The 22589-nt window shown below is 45.7% G+C and overlaps 1 protein-coding gene across 1 annotated transcript; it reads left to right on the top strand.

Annotated features, from left to right (window-relative positions):
- Window positions 1-903: 903 nt before the first annotated feature.
- On the top strand, window positions 904-21796 carry tnfrsfa (tumor necrosis factor receptor superfamily, member a). Its single transcript, XM_070989777.1, has 10 exons — window positions 904-1177; window positions 11460-11628; window positions 14676-14807; window positions 18217-18328; window positions 18432-18565; window positions 18648-18752; window positions 18842-18888; window positions 18995-19276; window positions 19374-19410; window positions 19853-21796. The coding sequence occupies exons 1-10, from the start codon at window positions 1145-1147 to the stop codon at window positions 20152-20154; spliced, it is 1353 nt and encodes a 450-aa protein (XP_070845878.1). The 5' UTR covers window positions 904-1144; the 3' UTR covers window positions 20155-21796.
- Window positions 21797-22589: the final 793 nt, after the last annotated feature.

The raw sequence follows: 22589 nt of genomic DNA, 5'->3' as shown, positions 1-22589 counted from the left end.
GTTGACTGTCAGCAAACAGTGTGGTTGTGTGATAACTGCCACATCAGTGTTTTCCTCCTCTGTTTAGCTGGTCAACAGAGGTCATTGCTATTCACAGAAAATTACCAGCATCGCTAATATGACCAGATCACACAGTTTTCATCAACACTATGTTCACCCAGACATGCTAACAATCACTGTTTATAATAATTTCTAATGGTCTGTTGTGGTTTGCCCAAATATCTTCTGCTTTCTCCCTCCCCAGACGGACCGACTTTAGACCACAGACCCGCTTCAGATAAGATTTTGTCAGCAGGAACCACACATGTGAGGATGTTTGTTGTTTGATGTGACTTAGCACAAACAGTGGGAATAATGTTATGTTGTCGTTAAATGGTAGTTGACTTCCTCTGTGGACTGCAGTGTTTAAAACAAAAACTAAGTGCCTTGTCTCTCTGTGTTAAACTTAAGTGAAAAACCAGGAAAATTATAACTATTCCTCAGTGTGATGAAGACCTTTCAAGGGTCTCCACTTGGGAATCCACTGGCCTGAAGTGTGTATTTGAGCCAAAGATCACATTTTGGGATCATTCATTCTCTGGTGCATCAAGTTGCTCCACATTAGTTAGTTATCATTAGTTAGTTACACATTACATATGCTAGTTAATGACTGTAATGGGTTACTCATGAGTAAATGTCCAAAAGATCAGAGCTCTCTTTAATTGACATAAATTAAAGCTGCATATTTCGCTCCCTACAAATTGTCACAAACGGATAACAGTAAAACAACAAACATTTGTTTTGTTTTGCGCTAAAAAAAAAAAAAAATGCATTTGCGCCCAAAGCTGCTGCCTAATTAGTATTCACAGCGGGGCGTTGTGATTGGCTGCTGCGCGGTCTGACGTCACGCACAGCGCTGAGGCAAAAAAAAAAAAAAATCCTTCAGTGGTGCTCAGACCTTGTCTCTCCCCGCTAACAGAAAGGCGCCGTAAAGTCCGCAACAAGAGCAGACTCATGAAAGAAACCGGACGACGGATAGTTTCTAAGCTGGATTTGTGTGGCTGCTGTGTTTTTCCGCCACATTTGCGTTGTTTTTAGCGACTTTACGCTGGTGGTTTGTTCACGCGAAGTCGCCGGGATTTCCTCTCATCTCGAGGTTCCCAAGATGAACTTCGATCCGGTGGTCGGGAAACTTTCTGTAAGTAACGTTTGACACGGCTATAACTTTCTTAACACTCACTTCTTTTCATTTATATCGCTCTGTTTGATTAGCACCTCTTTGTAAAGTCTCTATTAAAGTGCTAATTATGGTTAAAATACGCTAATAACGGCGGATAGCTTGTTGTCCGGTACGCGCTCGCGACGCCACAGCGGGACAGCGCTCCTCTTGAAGCTAGCAGCGCAGACAACATGTTGCTCCAGCCTTAGCCAGCGGACTTTTAATGAGACAAAACGCCGACTGTGTCGTGGAGCCGAAGCCCAGACCAGACAAACCCTGTCTCCTTGGGGAGGCTGTGCCGTGACAGGAGCGCAGAAATCACGGCCGGGCCTGTGAACTTGCCGGAGAAGATGAAAGAAGCCCGTTCATTGTCCCGAAGGGTCTCCTAAACAGGAAGCAACTCTGTGTTTGTTGTTGTTGTTGATTAGGGAGTTCATTCCCTCTGGTTTGCTCAACTGGAGGCCCTAATGCCTGCTTTCTGTGCTGTACAGTACATGTGCTGTATCATTCACTCATCTAACCCCCCCACCCCCCTCAAAATTACAGCCACCATCTGTGTTGGACATCATGTGGTCATATTGTTCAGACATTCAGGGTATGATGGCTCTGGGTCTGTCACAGCGGATGTAGCTTCCCATATAGGTGCTATTAATAAGTGGGCCTCCAACAAGCTTTTAAGCCAAACTGTGTGAATGAGTGAGAGTCAGGGGATTAGAAACGTGTCTGGAGAAAAAACAGCAAATCACCTTGCCAGTTAGTTAATTAAAGCGGCAAAGTTTTTCCAGTGAAGTTTATTCCACTCTCAGACCTTGACAGAGGCGTCTTTTCATTCCTCGCCTGTTGTTTTTTCCAGCTGTGCAGCACCAAACCCGACATTAAAAATGCTTTATGCTCGCTGTAACGCCTCAAAGTGTGACCAGTTTATGAAAGGTCTTTGCATTCATGTCAAATATGGGATTTTTTTTTTTTTTTTAAGATGGGACACAAGGAGGGTGTTGACTTCCCTTCAAACACTGTGTTTACTGGTTTACGCTATGAGATAAGAAGCGGAAAGTGAATCAGAGGTCGTGATAGCAGAGTAAATTAAGGCACGGCTTCTTCTGTGGCTGTTAGTCATTGAACTGCGAAATGTGACATTTCATCACAGATGCCCACTGTAGCTCCTCTTACCATAAATGCGGCCGCTAAAGCAAATATAACATCTGCTGATGTGCCTTGAGCTTTGGCGTTTGTTCCCTCCGTTGTCAGATCTGCGTTTTAAGTCATGCAGTCTTCCATTACTGAAATCAGATTTACTTCTCCGGGTGGCAAAGTCAATGTTTATCTCCTCTGTAAACCACAGTACATTCTGGAGGCCTCGCCAGCAGGCCCTGTTGCTAAGGGACTATGAGGAAACTTCACCCCCCTCACCCATCCCCATCCCCCCCTCTCTAATCCCCCCCACACCCCTTCAAATTACTTGAGTGTACGTGCCTGGCCTTCCAGTAAACTTCCTGTCTCCAGTACACAGATATGCTGATATTAGTGGCATCAGTTTTCTTCAGAGACTTGTCATGCCCGTGCAAATGTACACTGGATTGTTATCTGCCATTGCTTACTGTGCGTCTGGGTGTTGGTTCACACAGGAAATGTCCCTCTGTGTCTCTGTGGACGACACAGACGAGGGCAGGACTGACATCTGGGACAAGTGGAGGCCAAGCTGTGTCACAGGGGACCGAGCAGCGGTCAACAAATTGGCCACTCTAGAGCTCTTAATACTGTATCCGCTGCTCATTGCTGTTCTGCACAGAGACCATGTGAACAGTTATAACCGAGCCTGCGGCTTAGAGGAGTTACATGGACGCCGAGTGATGCAATGGGCTGCAACCAACTCGCTGTCAGTTACCAGGTGGTTGTGTGCCTTTTAACGTTTGTCCGTCACAGTTTCCACTCAGGTGTGCCTTCTAGAGAGTTTAGTTAGTGATGGTTTATAGCTGTCGGCTGGGGGGGTTTGATGGAGCCTCTTGTTGGCGGTGTTGATGTCAATCACTCTCCTCTCTCCAAAGGCCTGCTGACTCACTCAGGGAGTGCCACCTGTTCAGGTGCGGCCCACTCACGTAATGCATACCAACAGAGGCGAGTCAGAGCTCACACATGAATGCTCTGGCGTTAAGATAAGCGGGGGTGATTTAATGTTTGTCAGGCATCGCTGGGTAAACAGATTAATTGCACCCAGCTCTGTTATGATGTGTTTTTTGGACAAGTAGCGACTAAGTCCACATCATGTCAGTGTCAGTCGGGGTTTTTGAATGACTTTGAGGTGCGTTCCTCTCCAATACAGTCAGTACTGGAGCTCTCCCATGTGTACTGGAGTCATCTGATGGGTCAAATCACATGAGTTAGAAGTTTACTATCCTCTTTGAGGACATTACACTGGGAATGGACAGTGTTTGCCAAGGGGCGCAAAGCTATTATCAGCTTCTTTTTTACACTTTTCTATTTTTGTTCCACAGTGTTTTAAGATGCAGAAAGTTTTAGCTATTTTGTCACCTGCGGGCAAGTAGACAGAGGCGTATTTTATTCATTCAATTATTCAAAAACATTGTTTTCACACCATTTTTAAACAAGAGAAAATCATGAAGTTGCAAAGCTGCTTCTAAAGGAAATGTGGGCGTTTCAGAAGATCTGAAACTGTAACTTAATTACTTTTCATCTGTTGATGTTTCAGTCATTTGCCAAGCAAAGGTGCCAAACAATCTCTGGTCCCAGCTGCTCCGATATGAGGATTTCTTCTGCTGTTTCTCTGTTTTACATCATTGTAAACTAGGGCTGCTCAATTATGGCAAAAGTCCTAATCCAGATTATTTTGGTCAGTACTTAAATCACAATAATTTAATATGATTATGCATCGACTTTGGGAACATCAAGGGTTTATCGAACTTTTTACCAGTGGATTTCCTTGAATTTTAAAGATAATTAAGATATGAGAAAGGATTGCTTAAATCTGACTCCCTCATCCTTTTTGTCCTTCCAAGCACCGGTACCGTAATGATGCAGATATACGTGCATCAGAGCCCAAGCGGCAGCTGGCTCGACTGGGTTTTCACTCACTTGACGGCCGTGAGTTAAACTAAACATGCAGTAGCCTGGCTGAGAGCGAGTTTGGGTTTTAGGGGAGGGGTGAAAGTGTGCAGCTGCAAAGGAAAGGATTCATAACACGAGACAAAACGGGAGTTGAAAACAGATTGTTGCACAATAATTGTTTTATCTCAATTATCTTGTTTTTGTGATCAGTGGGGGCCAAATTTTTAATTGGAAATAAAATTTGATTGCCTGGCTGTTTTCTAAACAGTTTTGGTTTGGGACAGTCGATGGGACAAAGCAGCTACAGACATCACCACATTAACATTTTTTAGCTACGTTTGCACTTTAAATAGGCTAAGTGATTGAGTTGTTGAGCAGATGGTTGCAGGCCGAGTGCCTGTTTCAAAGGACTCCATGCTGTATTTAATCAAAAGAAACCTATGAAGCACTGTCGAAGAGATTCACTGTTAAAACGTTGCTATGTTTCACAACAGCGAAATGTGGAAATTTCAGCCATCAATTAGTCAATTAACTGGAAACCATAATCGATTCATGGTTCAATCATTCTTTAAGCAAAAGTTCCAACTTCTAAATTGTGAGGATTTGCTGCTCTTATTTGTTTTATGTGGTCATAAACTGAACAAAACAAGCACTTTTCCATTGCTTTACGTGTTGTAGACCGAACAATCAATCAACCAATTGAGAAAGTGTAATAAAAATAATTGGTAGCCCTGCGTTTTGTACTTGAGAGCTGAAAAAGATTAGACCATGGTGAGACGACAGCAAGCGGCTCTTTCCATTAAAGGCTAATCTGCCAGTGTTTTTGTCAAAGTTCACAAACAACAGCCAAGTATTTTCAGTTTACTCCAAGAGAAGACTTGAAGTTTTGCCTAAAAATTGGTTGAAATACGAATCAACTTTAAAAACAGTTGATTAATGGAGTGATCTCTCATCTGTAGTCAGACTCAGACGCGACACCACACGAAGACACGGTGGCGTAAGGTTTCCATCAGTCCTGTGTCCTCTGACTTGATGCTGTCCTGGATAAACTGTTGAGTCTTAGAGCGACCTCGACCTTTGTCCAGAAAATGGACCTGTGTTTACAGAGACATAAATTCCAGCTATCGATTGTCACTTAGGTCCTCGTTGCCCTGCTACACCAGCCACATTTTCTACATTTTTGCTGTGATGTGTTTATAGAGCGGGCTATAAACCGCCTGCTCTTCACTGACTTTTTTTCCCTTTTACACAAAGACGGGCTTTAATGGAGTTAACGTGATTGTCTCTCGGGCTAGATGATGGATTCCTGCACATACTTTCATCTATTAGTCATCCCTTCTCGCTCTTTTCACTCTCCCCCCTCCTGGAGTTGCTTTGTGAGTCCCCATTCAGCTCGTGTGTGAAGGGCACAATCACAAATTGAAATCACGGCGTTAATAGCCAATAGTAGCTTCAAATCGAGGTCCTTGCTTGCTCTGTAACCTGCACTGTGACTCACGCTGATGTTGTGTTCATGTGCAGCCGCCAACCCTTCAAAACCACAGAGACCTCACAACACAAACAAATTGGAAAAGATGTGTCACGCCACACCTGCGTTCAGCATTTGAACCCTCCGAACTTTCGGCCGACCTCTCACTTTCCGTCATCAAAACAATAAGCCCATTTCATGTGGTCAGCATCAACGTCAGGGTGTCATTTCGCTAAATTGTGGCCGCAGACCGCCGGCCAGGGAATTCACTGAGACGTCGTCATCACAGATTTACTTTTTGTCTCTGCTAGGGAGCTGAATGTCACCTAACCTGCTTGTGACACACCGTCACGCTCGTCTAATCAGCGAAGCATACCTCCTGAGGAAACTCAAGAATTTGTGTCGCGGAGCTGCAGCTTCCCTGAGTTATAAATATCCAGCCTGGCGGATATGTTGTGGGTCTAATCGGGTGCTGGGCTCGCTCGGAGGCAGGCTGCCGCGGAGGGAACAGTTTAGAGCTGAACCCTGCATGAAGCCCCTGTATTGTCTCGAGCTTCCTGTGCTCCCTGAGAGGAGGGGGCAGCCGCTTTTCACACGCTCCCACACATACACTGTATGTGCGCTTGTGTACTCTATTGTATGTGCATGCATGTGTGTCTTCTTCAGTGTGTGTGCGTGCAGCTTTTATGGCCCGGCCGTGCTTTCTCGCCTAACCTTTAAATCAACATGAGAGTCTTCCTCTTCGTTTTATATCACTCAGATTAATAATGATGAACGCGCCCGAGCTCGGCAAGTGGCGGCCTTTTTCTCTCGACATGAGCTGGGTCGTACTCGTCTTCATCATCAAACACTGAACGCCAGTGTGATTTATCGTTCACCCCCACCCCCCAGTCGATTTATCTGTAAAGCTGAGAACATTTGCTGTCCTGTCAAGGTCAGCCTCGAGGGATTTTAATTGTACAATAGCCAACTGTTTCAGCAAGATTACCCAAACAGTCGCTTCAAACATAGATCATGTTAAAGTTTAATTTAGGGCAGACTGTATGCAGTGTCAGTGATAAGACGGGGTATGACACTTAAATTAGAATTAGGCTGAAAAACCAACAGTAATATTGCACACCATTGATAAACAGGCGTTTGTCGCAGGACAGTGCTTCTTTTGTTTTTGATATTGTGCCGTTAACCTCATTTTCACTTCATCAGCTGTGATTCTTTGGGTGAAAGAGCTATCCGAATTATATGTGAAGCCATAAATTAAGGACATTATTGAACCAGACACTTTATGGGGAGGTCATGGAGCGATCAAGAATCGAGTCATTTTTCAAGCAGAAGTCCTCTCAAATGTGAAAGTTTGGTGTGTTTCTTTGTCATATACCATAGTAAACTGATTTTTTTTTTTGAGTTTTCGTCACACAAAGCTTAATTTGAAGGCATATTGACACTACAGTTAATCAGTTAGCTGAAAAAGCAGCTTACACAGTAAACTATAAATCATTTTTTCTCCAGTGAGATGAGATGATTTGACAACTGGATAACACACTTAGCAGTGATCGCTGCGTAATGGTGTTATTTTTGAAAAGTCAGCTTGGAAACAGACTTTCTGCAACAGAGCAGCTCTGTGCTGTTTAATTGACGAGGAGTCCGGGATGATCGCTGATGATCTGTGATTAGTTCAGTGTTTAAACTCTGACACGAGCTGAGTTTCTGCACAGTGGCAGCTGCACTGCACAGCGATACTGCAACCTCCCACGTACTGCGAGGGTGAAGAGGGGGGCTCTCTTTTTTTTATGGTTGTGGGAGGAAATGATGTCGTAAAGACTGAGTATGGTAAGGTCAGGGGAAGGCACATTTTGGCATTTGAACTGAGGTAAATATTTCATATTTAAGTCACCAATGACGCAGTTAAATGTGCAGCTGTGGTGGAGCATCAGCCTCCAGCCTGTCACGTGCTCGAGCCCTTAAATGTCATTAAATTTCTCAATACAACATGGAAATAAAGCAGAAGTGGTTGATAATTAATGTTCGTTTACATGGTTGTGACTCAGCTGCTGACCATCTGTATCCGATGGTCTGATTAAGTCGTTGTTAGATCAACGAATCACTGTGCAGTTGAGGCCACGCTCAAAAACTGGATTGAATGGATTACATGAACTTCAAAGGGACAACTTTTTAATTGGTTTGCCATAGACTGTGCGAGTACATTGAGAATGACATTATGAGTAGAGCCGCAGCTGTTAGTTGAAAGAAAATTGATAATATTTGTTATTTTTATTAACCCGTCTTCTTGACTTGAAGCAGTTGTTTCTTTGTCATTTATGGTCGTAAATGAAGAGTTTTTGACTGTGACACAAGAAGCGATCTGGTGACATCTCTTTGGGCTCAGGGAAACTGTGATTTTCCGCAATTTTATTTTATATTTTACGGTCTAAACAATGAATTAATTGTGAAAATAATCATGAGTTGCAGCCCTAATTATGAGCGACCTACGGAGCTCTTCTAAGAGTGTGGACGTACAATATCGTAACGATCGCAAATGTCCTGCAATTGATTAAAGAATCAGCTAATAAGAGAAGCGTGATGCGGAGGCTCAGGTCCTACACCGGATGCAGGAGCGTAATGAGGTGCGTCATGTGTTTCCTTATCAGTTGGCTATGATTGAAATCATCTGTCCAGTATGAAATGAAGAGTCTCCCTTGGTTTATCTGTGTGCATGTTGTGTTTTCTGTTTCTGCCTGTGTTTTTTATAAGAGCGCTCACTGTAATCCCCTCAGGAATAAGGAGTGATCACAGCCCTCTAAATGGCCCATTGATAACCCAGGTCAACTGAGAGGATGTCCTGTCATTTAGTCACAAATGCGTTCTCAGTGTGTGTGGCATGTGCGGAGTTTGTGCCAAGGCAATTTGGAAGAACCCAGGGTGCTCAGAGGAAGTGGAGGGGAGCCACAGAGGGTCCCTCATTATTTTATTGTCGCTTTTATTAGTTTAACTTGCATCCACACAATCATAGCACTAACCCACCGTACATGCAGATGGAGAGCGCGACAATAGGACACTGTTTTACCAAATAATCTGCAGCCGAGCCGGCTCAGCGTACAGAGGATAGAGGAGGCTGTGAAGTGGACTGAAGCACTTCAGCTGGGAGTTGGAGCGTTTCCAGGGATTGTGGGTTTAGAGGGTTTTCTACACTGAGGTTACGGTCACTCCAGCCTTCCTCCTCGCTTGGTTCTAGAGGTAAAACTAAGCCACATTGTGGCTGCCCCTAGTGTTTATGTACACACTACATTTATGCCAGTGGAGTTTAGCAGCCTCAGGACATCAGGCTTGACACATGTTGATGGTGTTTGGCTGTGAGGAGGCTGTGTTCAAGAAAGACTGAAGTTACTGTTTTGTTTTGTTTTTTTTTACAAAATAAAAACTGGGAGGTTGTTTATGATTCCCACACAGAGGAGTGATTATGCAGTAGTATGCCTCTGCCACCCTATATAAACAGTCCCTCTCAGTACGCCGAGACGCCTGTTTGTCGTCTCTTCGAAGTTGAAACAGTTTGTCCATTAGCTGATTAACTGCTCGAGAGGAAATGAGTGAGAGTTGGAAATTAATCATCAGTTATCAGCCTTTATTCCAGAAGAGTTGGGAAGTGATATTTGCCCCAAAAACACCTGTTTGGATCATCCCACAGGTAAACAGGTTCATCGGTAACAGGTGATAGTGTCGTGATTGGGCATCCTGGCATCTCAGTCGTTCACAGGCGAGGATGGAGCGAGGTTCACCTCTTTGTGAACACATGATTGGATGAAGGATGTTACTGCTTCAGCGGTAAACACAGATTGTTTCCAAATGACTGTATTCTGCTTTGTTTGTTTTAACTCTTTTGAAACACGTTGTTGAACATTTGAAGGCGCCAGCTTGGGCTCTGGGAAACTGTGGTGGGCATTTCTCCCCATTTTCTCATGTTTTAAGGGATCAATTGAGTAAACAATCAGCACACTAATGGTAAAATGTGATTGGATCTTTTGTGTACAGTAGCAGACTTTAACTGTTGAGATTTGCCATTGAGGGCAGCTGCACCTGGGAGCGTGATGAATCACAGCCCTGAGATGAACAAAGACTGGAAATGATGTCACCCCTGCACCGTCGATGCATCTTCGCTGACACCTGAGTTTCAACGCAGTGGTTTATGAGCGACTTACGCCTGAATAAATGAACTTTTTGGAAATTCAGTTCACACATTCTGCTCATGCATTGTTGAAGTGTAGGGTTACGTTAAGTGCAGCTCACTCTGTCACCATCTTTTCTTTCCACTGTGCTTCTGCAGACTTTCCTCTTCCCTTTTCACACGGCCTTCTACTTACTCTCCCCAAATCCATGTCTCTCTGCATCCCCCACCCTGCAGTCGTACACACAGTGTATTCAAGTCTAAAAGACTCACCCTGTGTCATGCAAGCTGTTAGCCCCCCCCCCTCTCATTTTATCTTCCTCCCCTTTCCTTCTCTCCGCTGTCCCCCCCTCCTCCCTCCTTGCCAGAATGTTTGGATAGATCTAAATGGTGTGATTGTGACTGCTCTGCCGGCCGTCTGCCCCTCCACGTCTGCCTCTCAGCGTCTTTGGAAAGTCTGACGTGAGCAGAGGGAGAGGAAGAAAGGAAAAGGCAGGGAGAGAGAGGGGAAAGTTCTTTTGAACAACAAGGCATGGCGGCCCTCCAGAGAGCCAAGTCTAGCGTCAGGAGTCAGTCTCCGTTCCAGCCTGTCCCCCTTTTTCTCTACCTCTGTCGATCCGCTTTCAGCCTTTATTCCTCTCATTCTCCCACACTGTCTTTTTTGGACGACCTATTCCCTGCAGAACGTCCCATCTTCAGCCGGCTGTCTACAGTTTCTCGCTCTGAATCGACCCTCATCCTCCTCTTTCTCCCTCTCAACCTCTCCACCTCCACCCTAACCTGTTTCTTTCTCCCCCGGTCTCGCAGAGGTGGAGATAGAGGGGCGGGGAGGGGGTGCGCAGGAGAGGAGAGACAAAACCTCCGAATCTAGGCCTCTCATTTACTCAGGAGGTGTCGTGTTGCATTTGAGGCGCTTCGTGGCGGTGTCACATGTCGTGGCATTCAAAGAGCCGGGGTTTAAGAATGTGGGTCATTTGAAGTAGAGGCACTAAAGTGTGTTGTTTGCCAATGAATGGGGCCTTCTCACATTGACATGGTGAAAAGCGTGTGAATAAACACCAGCGCCTGGGGGCCACACTAAAGTGTTCGCCTGTATTCTTCTCAGTACCCCACCTATACAAGCCTGTTATTATCCAGCACATGAATGGATTTCTGGAATCACATTTGATACGGGCACCGTGCTGGTGTTAGCCGAGATGCCTTATCAGACCCCTTCTGTTACACCCACAGTCAAGGAAAGAGTCGCCGTTTCTTGAACGTCTCCTACGAGAAAACCAGATCACACAGTAATTAAGTTTGGTTGCCTGTTGCGCTGCATGCAGTTAGTGTATAGCTTGCCATCCAGCTCACACGGGGTCGCCTCCCGTTCTGACCGGCCCTTAATTGCTTTCCCACGGCAGATGTTCAGATCAGATGGTTCAAATTAAGTGGTAGATTGCTCACACAAGGTTTCCTATGAAGAGACTCTCCTCTTTACTCATCTAATGGCTTTGAATGGGTGCATCTGTATGCTGTGTATACACAAAACTAATGCAAAGTCTTTTGTTCTCCTCCCTCTTTCTCCACCTTCTCAGGTGTTGGTGCCGGTGCTCCTCGTCGGGCTGGTTTGTCACGCGGCAGATCTTCCAGCGTCCCAGTGGTCCAGCGATGAGTACAAAAACCTCACCCTGCGACGGCACAGGACGTGCGTGGAGAACGAGCAGTACCTCTATCAGGGACTCTGCTGCCTCAACTGCCAGGCTGGTAAGGAGAACCGCTTTAAATGAAACACCCAGTAGCCATTACAGCTCCGGTTGCAGTGCGGGCCTGCATAAGCGCCCCCTGCAACGCCCTGAAGCCTCGCCCGAACGGCAAACTGTCACTTCCTGCATCCTCAAAAAAGCGATCTTTGTCCTCTGGTGTGACGAGAGCCGGGTGAAAGCTGCAGCTGACGTTTCAGCCGGCATTTTGTGTGAAGTCAAATGTCAAACCCATAACCTGAACTGTATCCCAAATGAGTTTTGCAAATATTCTCTGCATGGTCTGGAAAGAATGCACGACGGCCAGGAGCAGAAGGCGAACTGCTCCGTCTCAGCAGATCAGAGCGAAGCGCCGAGTGAAAGGGAGAGAGCTGGATGTGAAGTCGAATTTCTTCTTAAGTCCCAATTAATTCTGAGCGCCTACCCTTTTTGGTTTACTTCATGAGGAATTTGGCAAGGTTGTTAAGGTTGTTTTTAGCTCAGAACACACTGTATTTAGCCAAGATGCGATTAGTGCATGCTGCTGCGGGCTGATCGAATGATTTAATTTGCCATTCTGAGTTCTAGGAAGTCTTTTCATCTGATCATGTTAGGTTTTGGTTTTTGGTTCACATTTGTGGTAGAAAATTCACAAGCACGTGGTGCTTTATCAGCTCAAATGTGCGTGGACTTTTAATCAAATCAAACTTTATTTATATAGCACTTTTCATACATAATGAAATGCAACACAAAGTGCTTTACGAGGGTTAAAAACAATATAAATAAAAACAGAACAACATTAAAAACCCATCCCTCCCACCCTTTGTATGTACTAACACACACCCCGAGATACATGCACACACACACACAGACACTCCCACCACAAAAGGTCGAAAGAGTAATGAGTAACGAAGCAGAGTAACGAGTAATGAGTAACGAGACATGGCAGGACACTGAGGATTGAGGATAATGCCACCTTTGGGGCCGTCCACACCGAGAGGAGTCATCATGGACTGTGAGCACTGGGGGCGCCGGCCACCCAGGCCCCCCCCGACCCTGACAGAACGGTGGACCCCCACACCGAGGTAGGGAGCCCCCCCACCAGCTGGGCCGAAGGGACCCGAGGACAGCACCGGCAGCAGACCAGACACAGCTCCCAGTGTGGAGGACCCCCCTGTGGAAACGCAGAGTTAAAAAATAAAATATGATAAAATAATACAAAATATGAAACAACAAACTAAAAGGCATCAACATAAGATAAATGATAAAACATAAGAAGAATTTATAGGTTACTTAAAAAGCCTGATTAAAAAGGTGCGTTTTTAACCTTCTCAAAAATATCAACGGTCTCTGCAGTCCTGAGGCTCTCCGGCGGGCTGTTACACAGGTGAGGAGCATGGTGGCGTAATGTGGGCCCGCCCTCTGGTCCTCATCAGCCTGCGTGTAGCTGGGTTTTGCAGTAATTGGAGATTTGAAATACTTTTTTTGGGAAGACCGGAGAGCAGGGCATTACAGTAATCTAAACGACAGGAAATAAAGGCATGCATTAGCACCTCTGTGCTGGCCTGAGAGAGAAACGGGCGGACTCTGGCTATGTTCGTAAGATGATAAAAGCCTATCTTTGTTATATTTTTGATATGTGGGATAAAAGTCAGCTAAGAGTCAAAAATCACGCCCAGGTTTTTTACAGATTGTGTTGGTTTAAAATCTTAAAGTTTTGGTAAAAGTTTCTCAGTCTGGCCTTCAGGACCTATAACTAAAACCTCTGTTTTGTCCTGGTTCAGCTGTAGGAAATTCCCTGTCATCCATGACTTGATATCTAAAATGCAGTTAAAAAGGTATCTATTGGCCCTGTGTCATCAGGAGACACAGCAATGTACAGCTGTGTATCATCAGCGTAGCTATGGAAACTGATGCCGTGTCTCCTGATGACGTCTCCAAGAGGAAGCATGGAAAGATTAAAAAGAACTGGACCTAAAATTGAGCCTTGGGGGACCCCACACTTAATTTCATGGGTTCCTGGTCATGGGTCAGGTTTTGGTTTTTGGTTCACATTTGTGGTAGAAAATTCACAAGCACGTGGTGCTTAATCAGCTCAAATGTGCGTGGACTTTTAAAAGCGAAGTGATTTAAAACCCTGTGGTTGTCGTGTTGTTTGTGTCCTTTTGGGGAAAACCTACAAATCTAGCGATGGCTCAGTCAACATCTGAATTCTTCCTCTGTAGTAACGATGGAAATGAGGCCTTCAGAAAACCAGCAGTGTTTAAGAGCAGAGGCAAACGTATAAAGTTTTTTATGGGATATTATGGGATATGGATAATTAATACATCTTAACTGATAAAACAAAGCATTACTGTACGCTTGTGATACTGGCCTGTAGACAGATCCTTGTTTCTCTTGGGTTTTATGTTTTCCCTCCTTTGTGATGCTGTTTTCTTGCCTTCTTGCCAGCTGGTCAGCTGTTGCCACATCCATAAAAGCCACTGTGACCACTTAATGGTATTAAACATCAGCGTTTTGCTTCTTTTTGTCAGTGTGCGCTTTTGTTTAACCAGGCAAATCCTTCTTGGCCTTCATGCACATTGAATATCAGTTTTATTCACACTCAAGCCAAAACAAACCATTTACCCCAAACCAACCACCACACCAATCCCCGAGTTCAACCAAAGATGTCTTTCCCATTTTCTGCATGGTCTTCTTTTCATTTGTGCATCAGATGAGTCCTGAAAACACTCGAGAATCAATTGGTTTAATTCATGCAAAATTCGTGGAGGAGCCCAGTGAAGCAGCTCCTGTCCTCCTTCTAGTCCCCATGAAATGTGGACTTAACTTCCTGGAAACCTGTCAGAAAACCAAAAAATACACCCCTCTGCTCATGAACCAGACCGCCGTTCTCCTCTCAGCTGATGTCCCCTCAGTTTGCACAGAACACAGCGTGATCCCGTGCTGTGGTATGTCCTGTCCCAACATCCGACTTCAACAGGAAGCACATTACATTCATGACGTCAACTTCCACAAGGCTCCAAGCGCCTTCTCGCTCGTAGTTTGACTGTTTTCTGGTCTCATTCGCAGGAACCTTTGTGCTGAAGGAGTGCGAAAGAGACCAAGAACAAGGGACGTGTCTCTCCTGCGAGCATGGACAGACCTACACCGAGCACTCCAACGGGATGAACCGCTGTCTGCCCTGCACACACTGCCGCTCAGGTAACCACAACAGCTGTATAACTGTGTTTGTGTAGCACCTTTCATACAGGATTTACAGCTCAAAGTGCTTTACAAGAAAGAAACCACATGCAGCGAGTGAGTGCCTCACATAGAAGAGACAGACTGGACATAAAAACAGATAAAACATGAATGTAAAATATGATGGAGACTTAAACCCTCTTGATAATGATTGTAAAAGTAAGAAAATAAAAATAATGATAGGGCATTATCGAGTATAGCATTTAACAAGATTTGAGTAAGTAACTTTAAAATCAGGCCCATGTGACCAGTCGCTGCAGGCAGTATTAATAAGGGCCCTAACTAGCATTTATTTTCTTAATCTATCAGTTGTTTGATCTCTAAAGTCCAAGTTGATGTCTTCACTTGTGTGAGGGACAGTCTAAAAGCCAGAGGCTCAATTAGTCCCATTAGACAAAAAACAGTTGAAAGTATTCACATCTTCAACACAGCAAAAACTAATTTTTTAACCAGTATTGTGGCCTTTCTATTGAATTGATGAATCAAGTAATCGAGTAATTGTTTACGTCTTACGTGAGAGACACATGCGTGACCATATAATGGACCGCTGCTCTGTAAATGTGCGTACATGGACAGCGACCTGGCATCAGGTTGAAGCAGATAACGCCTTTGTCCGCTGAAAATAAGTCCCAGGTTGTTTAAAAAATAAAAGGAATAACACCTAAATGGATTGCCCTTTAATTTCAGAGCCTGCTGTAATCCAGCCAGTCAAAGACATATTGTTTGGGAAAGTTAATACCTTTTTGTCTGCGCCTGCCTTTCAGCCCCGCTCATGAAAATGTGATCTTATGATGTTACACCGAGTCGTAGGGCGTGTCTTTGTTGTTTTGTTTCGCGGGCTGAATGTGAGTGTGTTACCTGTCTCTGGAGATTAGCTTGTGTGTCTGTCCTACCTGGCTGAACTGGGTGTGGCCGTGTCTCATTGTCTCCCACAGTGGGCGTCTTTGTGTCCAGTCAAAGCCTGGAGCCGCAGAAAAGAAACTACTGTTACACAGGATGTGTTTTGTGCCTGTTCGTCGTGCTTTTAAGACGGCGCTCTGCGTGTTTGGCTCTACTCTTAACTTATTTAGGACTGGTCCTCATCGATGATGTGCGCTGCTGTCTGCAGCACTGAAGGAGCTGGTGATGAGTGTTGTGGAGGGGGTCTTGCTTCTCATTCAGAAAGTGTTTGAATATCAATAAATTACTTAGATTAGACAGGAAGTAGTTAGAAAAAGCTGTTCATGTTGGGCTAAACAGCCTTACAGACTTATACAAAGCACCTGCCGGTTTAATAGAAATAACATAATCAAGAAATTGCAGTGTATTCCTGCCTGACTGCCTCTTCTGAATGCTGTTTTTTGGCTTTACCGAGGGCCAGATCCTATTTAAAGCTTTGCTGCTCTGTTCTGCATGTGTTACGGTCCAATCAGCACTGAGCGTAATTATGTAACAGCAGGATTTAGACGGAGTCTGCGTCCAAAACAAGATGTTTTCGGTGCTGGAATTAGCTTCTTAACGCAGCATGACGAGCGCCGCGGTGTGTAAAAGGGCTCGGCTGGTGCTAAAACTAACACACAGCAACAAAAACCTGATGGGATGAAATAAATGAGCAGTGGATGTGACAGAGTAGAGCAGATGAATGTCATGAGCTTTTCAGAAAAGCCAGTGTTTTTATTCATCAATGGGATCATTGTGAGAAGTGACGCAAAATTCAAACCTTTTCAAACATTTCTTTTGTATCACATATTTTCACAGTTGTTAATCTCAAATAGTGAGTCCTCTGCGATAATTAAGACGATTGTGCGCCGCGGGGTGTTAAAGTCAGCCAGTAAATCAAATTGTGCCGGAGTGTTTCCGCCCCGCGCTCAGAAATGAAGCTGTGACGCTGCGTGAAACGAAAACAGAAACAGAGTGTGATCACTTTTTGACTTAAAATCACCTGAAAACAGCACAAAGACCATGTATTTAATGCTCCACCTCATCAGCTTCATCAATTTTTTTTTGAAAGGGGCATCCTGGAAAGGCTCAGCCGAGGATGGAGCGAGGTTCACCGCTTTGTGAACACATGATTGGAGCTCAGGGACACTTCAGAAAGCTGCTGTCGGTTTGTTTGTAGACCATCGCATTCTGCTTTTATTTACCTCTTGCACAGCGCCCTGACCTTTCTGGAATCGGGGCTGCAGAACAATCACACCCATTGTCCCAATAACTTGGCAGGAGCAGCAGTCGAGAGCTGCTGTGGTAAACTCAGTAGTGGTCCCTGTGGGAGTGTTTGTGTATACAGTGATTGGAGACATTAGCCGGGGAAAAACTCGAAAAACAACAACACTGACAAGAGAAAAGGACAAGGAAGAGTTCACAATAATTAATATGTGCCAGAAGTTCTGGAAATAGCAGCGCCTGCAGCTCATCTCATGCGACTTGGACAAATATTTTTCTTTCACCTCCATGAATAAAAGTCTGTGTACAAAGATTGATCGCGTGTGTTTGTATCAGTGCAATTCAAACTGTTGCCTTGAGCCGTCATGTCGCTCCATATATAGTCCATCTATAGTCTAGTCACATGACGGTAGTCACAGCTGTAACATCTGCAGGCCCGTTCTGCCAACTGCAGTGAGGTCACTGCATTGATCGTCGCTCATGATATGTGTGGTATGGACGCACAAAGGCGCAAATCCTCGCAGTAAATCAGCACAGCGCTGCTGACGCACCCTCACGTGAAGGTGGAACCATATTTCCATTCAGCTGACCGGACTTTGTATCGACGGAAAAAATCTCACCTGTGGAAAAGCTGACGTCACCCGTGTCCTCGTTTCAGTCATAAAATGTCACAACCAAACTGTTTTAGTCCTTTGAAAACTTTACAGCTCGATGCTTAATGAGCTGCACTGTAGGAAAATGAGTGCGGAGTCAAAGCGTGCCGCATTTTGCAATATTTCCTTAATTGGCGAGCTGTTAAAGGTCAACCCTCTTAAGGTGGAATGCTGCTTTGCTATTCATTTTGATTGGCTCTTAAAGGCCTGCTGTCTTTTGGGGTGAATAAATGAACCATGCCAAACTCTCCAGCCCTTGTTTTGCTGAGCAGGCTGAAATCGGAAACCCAATTATCTAACTTATCTTTTTTTTCTTGTCGAGAACATCACCATATAATTTGCTAACCATCTAGAAATTAGCTGCGAAGCCCACCGCGTTCTCGCTCTGTTAATGCCTGCCAGTGGTCTCAGGTTCATCATGAATCCGCTTGTTAAACTCAAAGTTGGATCACAAGCGTCATTGGAGCTGCTCACGCCGTCGTACACGTCTTTGTATTTTATGTTAAGGTGTGTTTTTAGAATCTGAACTTTATTCGGTGGCTTACTGTTAAATGCGCCTTTTTTTTCCTCCACAGATGAGATTGAAACTGCTTCCTGCACCACAACTACAGACACCCGATGCCAGTGCAGACAGGGTACCTTCTGTGTCCCGGATCAGGCCTGCGAGGTCTGCAAGCGCTGCGCCAAGTGAGTGTCTGTCCTGAGCTAGTTCACGGTTCACCTCCGGAGAAGAGACCACTCGTGAGGTCTTGTGTGTTCTAACGTAACTTCTTCTTCTTCTAAATTGCAGGTGTAAATCAGGAGAGGAGGAGGTGAAGAAGTGCACCCCCTTTTCGAACACAGAGTGTCGGAAACGGGATCCGTCCCCCACCAAAACCCCCCCGGCCCCCCCCACGCAGCCCCCGTCTTCTGCACCAAACATCGGTACTTCACGCAGAGCCCTCTGCTTCACGCTCAGGCTTCACCTTAAGCTGAAACGTCACTGACTTATTCCTGTTTCTTCCAGTTGTTCCTGTCTGCATTTCCCTGTTCTTCATCATCGTCCTCATCGTCCTCATCGCAGTGGCTGTGTGGTGGTTCAGGTTCAAGCAGCGTTCGTGTGAAATGCCATGTGAGTGGGCATGGTGGACTGTGCGTTTGCAGCGCTGTTCTGCTCGTTCAGGGTGTTTTTCTCATGTTATTTATTTTGCCTTCAAACAGGTTTAAAGAGCCGCTGTGACTCCAGCGAGATCGTGAAGGTTCCTATTGTAAGTTCTTGATTTCCTTCATGCTGTGTACCTTTTTACGGGCTCTGTAAGTGTGTAAATGCGTGTTAGCCGTCACAGCTAACGTAGTGGTACACTCCTGCATTAGGACGAGAGCGGAGCCACGGCGGAGGAGAGACAGAACAATCAGAACGCGGGCCTGGAGGGCGAGGAGTCCCGCCCGGAGTCACGGCCCCTGCTGCAGGAGACGCAGCACGGGATGACCAAGGCCTCCCCTGCCCTCGAGGATGAGGACCGAGGACTGGGGGACAGTTTGCCCAACACCACCAGTTCGTCTCAAACCAGCCTGTCGGCTCTGCCCACGGCCGCCTCCTCCGGGAACACCCCCCGGCAGAGCCCCACCGCCTTCAGACTGCAGCCTGCAGACATGGTGAGGGCGAGAAGCATCAGAAAGTTTGTGTTTGGCTTTGACATTTCATTTTCAGATTTTAATCGCCCTCATATTTGTCTCCTCTCTCGTGTTGCAGGACGATCCTCTGCGACATCGACTGGTGCCACTACAAGGTAAGACCGGTCGCCCCGAAAGGCGCCGAAGGCAGGAAACAGCCCGTTTATCAAAGTTCATGTCAGTCCACAGTCAGACGAACAGTGTCCCCTCTCCTCTTACACTAGCTGCTTGATAGATAATTCTCATGACAGTCAGGCCATGTCGAAGCCTTCAGGGTGTTGGAACATTTTTCCTCATGCTGCATTAAAGAGGACATGGCTTAACAGGTTTGTTTGATCCTCTATTAAAAATACTATCGAAACACCCCCTGAAGGAGAGCGTGTCCACACTGGGCCCCAGCGTTAATGACCGTACGATGTCTTCAAGCCTTTAAGTTCATGTTGAGGATCCTGTTACGGTCATTGGAGGAGAATACATGCAAACATAAACATGTTTTTGCGTAAGCTGCTGACATTGGGCCTCAAAATCTGAACGTCTTCTGTTTATCTGCTTTCACAGGGTCAGAAAAATCCCTAAAGAAGAGCTTCGACCTGTTCGACGAGTACCTGGACGTGCGGATCCACAACAAATTCTTCAGAATGATTGGAGTCAGCGACAACCACATTCGGATCGCGGAGAATGGCGCCCCCGGTGACAAAGTGTATGAACTGCTGAAGAACTGGATGCAGAGGCAGGGACTGAAGGCCGACATCAACGACCTGCTGGAGGCTTTGCTGAGCATGGACCAGCGGCGCTCGGCCGAGAGCATCGCCTCGGCGGCCCTGCAGAGAGGCTACTACAAGCACGCGGACACCCCGTGAGAGCCGCAGTGAAAGCAAAGTACTTATTACAGGACAACTGAAAGCACACAGACACCGTCGGTGGACGCGGTGTCTCACGAACAGGCTGACCTCTTTGTGGCCGACCGGCCACGTCTTCAAAAGCCAGTAGTTTTAAACCGAAAAACACAAAAAGGGGAAAGTGGAGCCGGATCGATCAGCGCTCTCAGCACGTCGACTGCTCGCCAAACGCAGAGGCGTGATCATGAAAATGAAGAACGTGTTCCACCAAAGACAAATAACATGAAGGCGTCAGCTCCCGCATGCAGAAACGGCTGCGTGTTTTCGGCCATAGTGAAGCAACACGCACCCAGATACTGAAGCTCAGACGTCTCTGGGCGCGTGTCCCTCGTCTGGTCCTCCAGCCAGAGCAAAGAACACTACCTGGAGACAAGGATATACACTGGTTTATAGGAGTGGCATTAGCTGTGTCACTAATACTGTGCCTCTTTGCTGCACTGACCTCTGGCACATGTAGGATTTGAACTAAACTCATGCTATGTTTGTTGTTCTGTAGGTTTAGGCTTCTCATGTGTAACAGTTCACGGACGTTTTCCTGACGAGTGATGATCAGAAACTTTACCTCTCCGATGCCATTTGATAATCTAAATCCACGTAGGTTTTCATCGCCGAGCGCAGCGGTGACAAACGCTCTCGGCCTCCGTCGTCCAGTCATTTTCACGTCCAGTGTTACGACGAGCGCGACATCGTAGAAGGATTTCACAAGCTGTTTCTGTCGGAGCAACTGTTGATAGCTTAGTCAGATGTTTCCATGTCACTTCAAGGTCATTTTATTTATTGACATATTTATTGTGATGAATAATAATTAACCTTCATTATTTATACCAAAAAAAAAAAAACGACCCTGGAAAACAAGCACACGCTGTTTTTGTGTTCAGGGCAAAATGACTGACATCCAAATTTTCAAGGTGCGGTCGAAGCTCGCAGCGTTTCCTTGAACTCTGCTCCCGCTTCCTGCGCCGCGTCGCGTGCCAGTTAGCCTCCGCCGAGACGTGTCCTTTCAGATTGGACTTGAGGTGACGTCAGGCTGAAAAAAAAAGAGGATTGACCTGCTGAGTCTGACGGTCAGAGCGAAGCGACCGTGCCGCACTCGGTTAGACTCAAACAAGATGAAGGAAACCTTTTCTGGATTTAAAAAGAAACTCAAATTCCTCTAAAGCTGTCCTGTGTACATACAAATGTCCAGAGAGCGTCCAAGCCTCGCAGAGTGTTTATGTATATATGCGGCGCTGTTAACGAACCAAAACATAATGAGGTATGAAGTGATGGAGGAGCACAGCAGCGCCGAGCGCAGTCGCTGGCTGTTGTCGCTGTGGTATCACCGGCGAGGTCCTGCCCTTGTTTCTGCAGCCTCCATGTACAAAGCCAAGAGTTACAGAGTTCTATATTATTGCTGAGGAGTGACGCTACAGTGCTGGCACTGCCATCTGTTGACGGACGATGAAAATACAGCCTGCATCAATTTCTAGGGACCCTTCACTTCTTCTCTAACGCTTCTGTTTCTTAGACTGTTGAAATCCCCTGAAGTGGAGCAGCAGTGAATCGGCTTCAGTGCATGTTTTGTTCACTCTGGCAGTTCATGTGAGTGTGTGTCTCTTTTTTTTTTTAAAGATCATTTCTGTGTTTTTACCTTTGCGTATTTCATTACACGTCCTGAGTCGTTCAATTAACTTCCATCAACGTGTGTAAACGTTGCCGTCAAGTCATTTCCTCCTTAGTTATTGTTTGCTTGTCATGGATTTCAGATATAAATTATGCAAATACAACAAAGCTGTTTTTATGTCAATTTTAAATAAATGTTTTGTACAGATAACCTGTGAAGGCTTGTTGTCATGTTTGCTTACACAAACACATCAGAAACTGAGGAATTAGTTTTTTAGTTTCAGTAAAGTTTGAACGACGGCAGCTAAAAGGAAACAGCTGCTGGAAGTTAATCAGGTTAACTGGCAGCAGGTGAGTCACGTGATCGGGTATAAAAAGAGCATCCAGAGAGGTGAAGATGATGAGGAGGGCTTCACCGCTCTGGTCCCGAGCTCATTTAAGGTGGACTGAGGACGCTGCGGAGAGGGACCATCAGCCAGATGTGTTACCAGCACACACTTTGAAAGCCAGCATCCATGATGGTGGGGGTGGGGGTGGGGGCGTTAGTGTGCATGACATGGGCCACCTGCACGTGTGAAGGCTCCTTCAATGCTGAATATTCAGGGTTTGGAGCAACATGCTGCCAAAGCAAAGGCAGCTTTGTTTATTTCAGCGAGAGGACGCCAAACCACATTCTGCACATACTCTAACAGCGTGGCTCCGCAGTTTCACCCACTGAAAACATTTGGCTTTTATGAGACGTGAAATGCGACAGAGGAGACCCCCGAAGTGTTGAGCAGCTGAAATCGTACATC

Source organism: Chaetodon trifascialis, chromosome 20 (genome assembly GCF_039877785.1).
Source record: "Chaetodon trifascialis isolate fChaTrf1 chromosome 20, fChaTrf1.hap1, whole genome shotgun sequence".
Classification (NCBI taxonomy): domain Eukaryota; kingdom Metazoa; phylum Chordata; class Actinopteri; order Chaetodontiformes; family Chaetodontidae; genus Chaetodon; species Chaetodon trifascialis.
The sequence above is the reverse complement of the archived record's forward strand: the minus strand, read 5'-3'. Positions and strand labels throughout refer to the sequence as shown.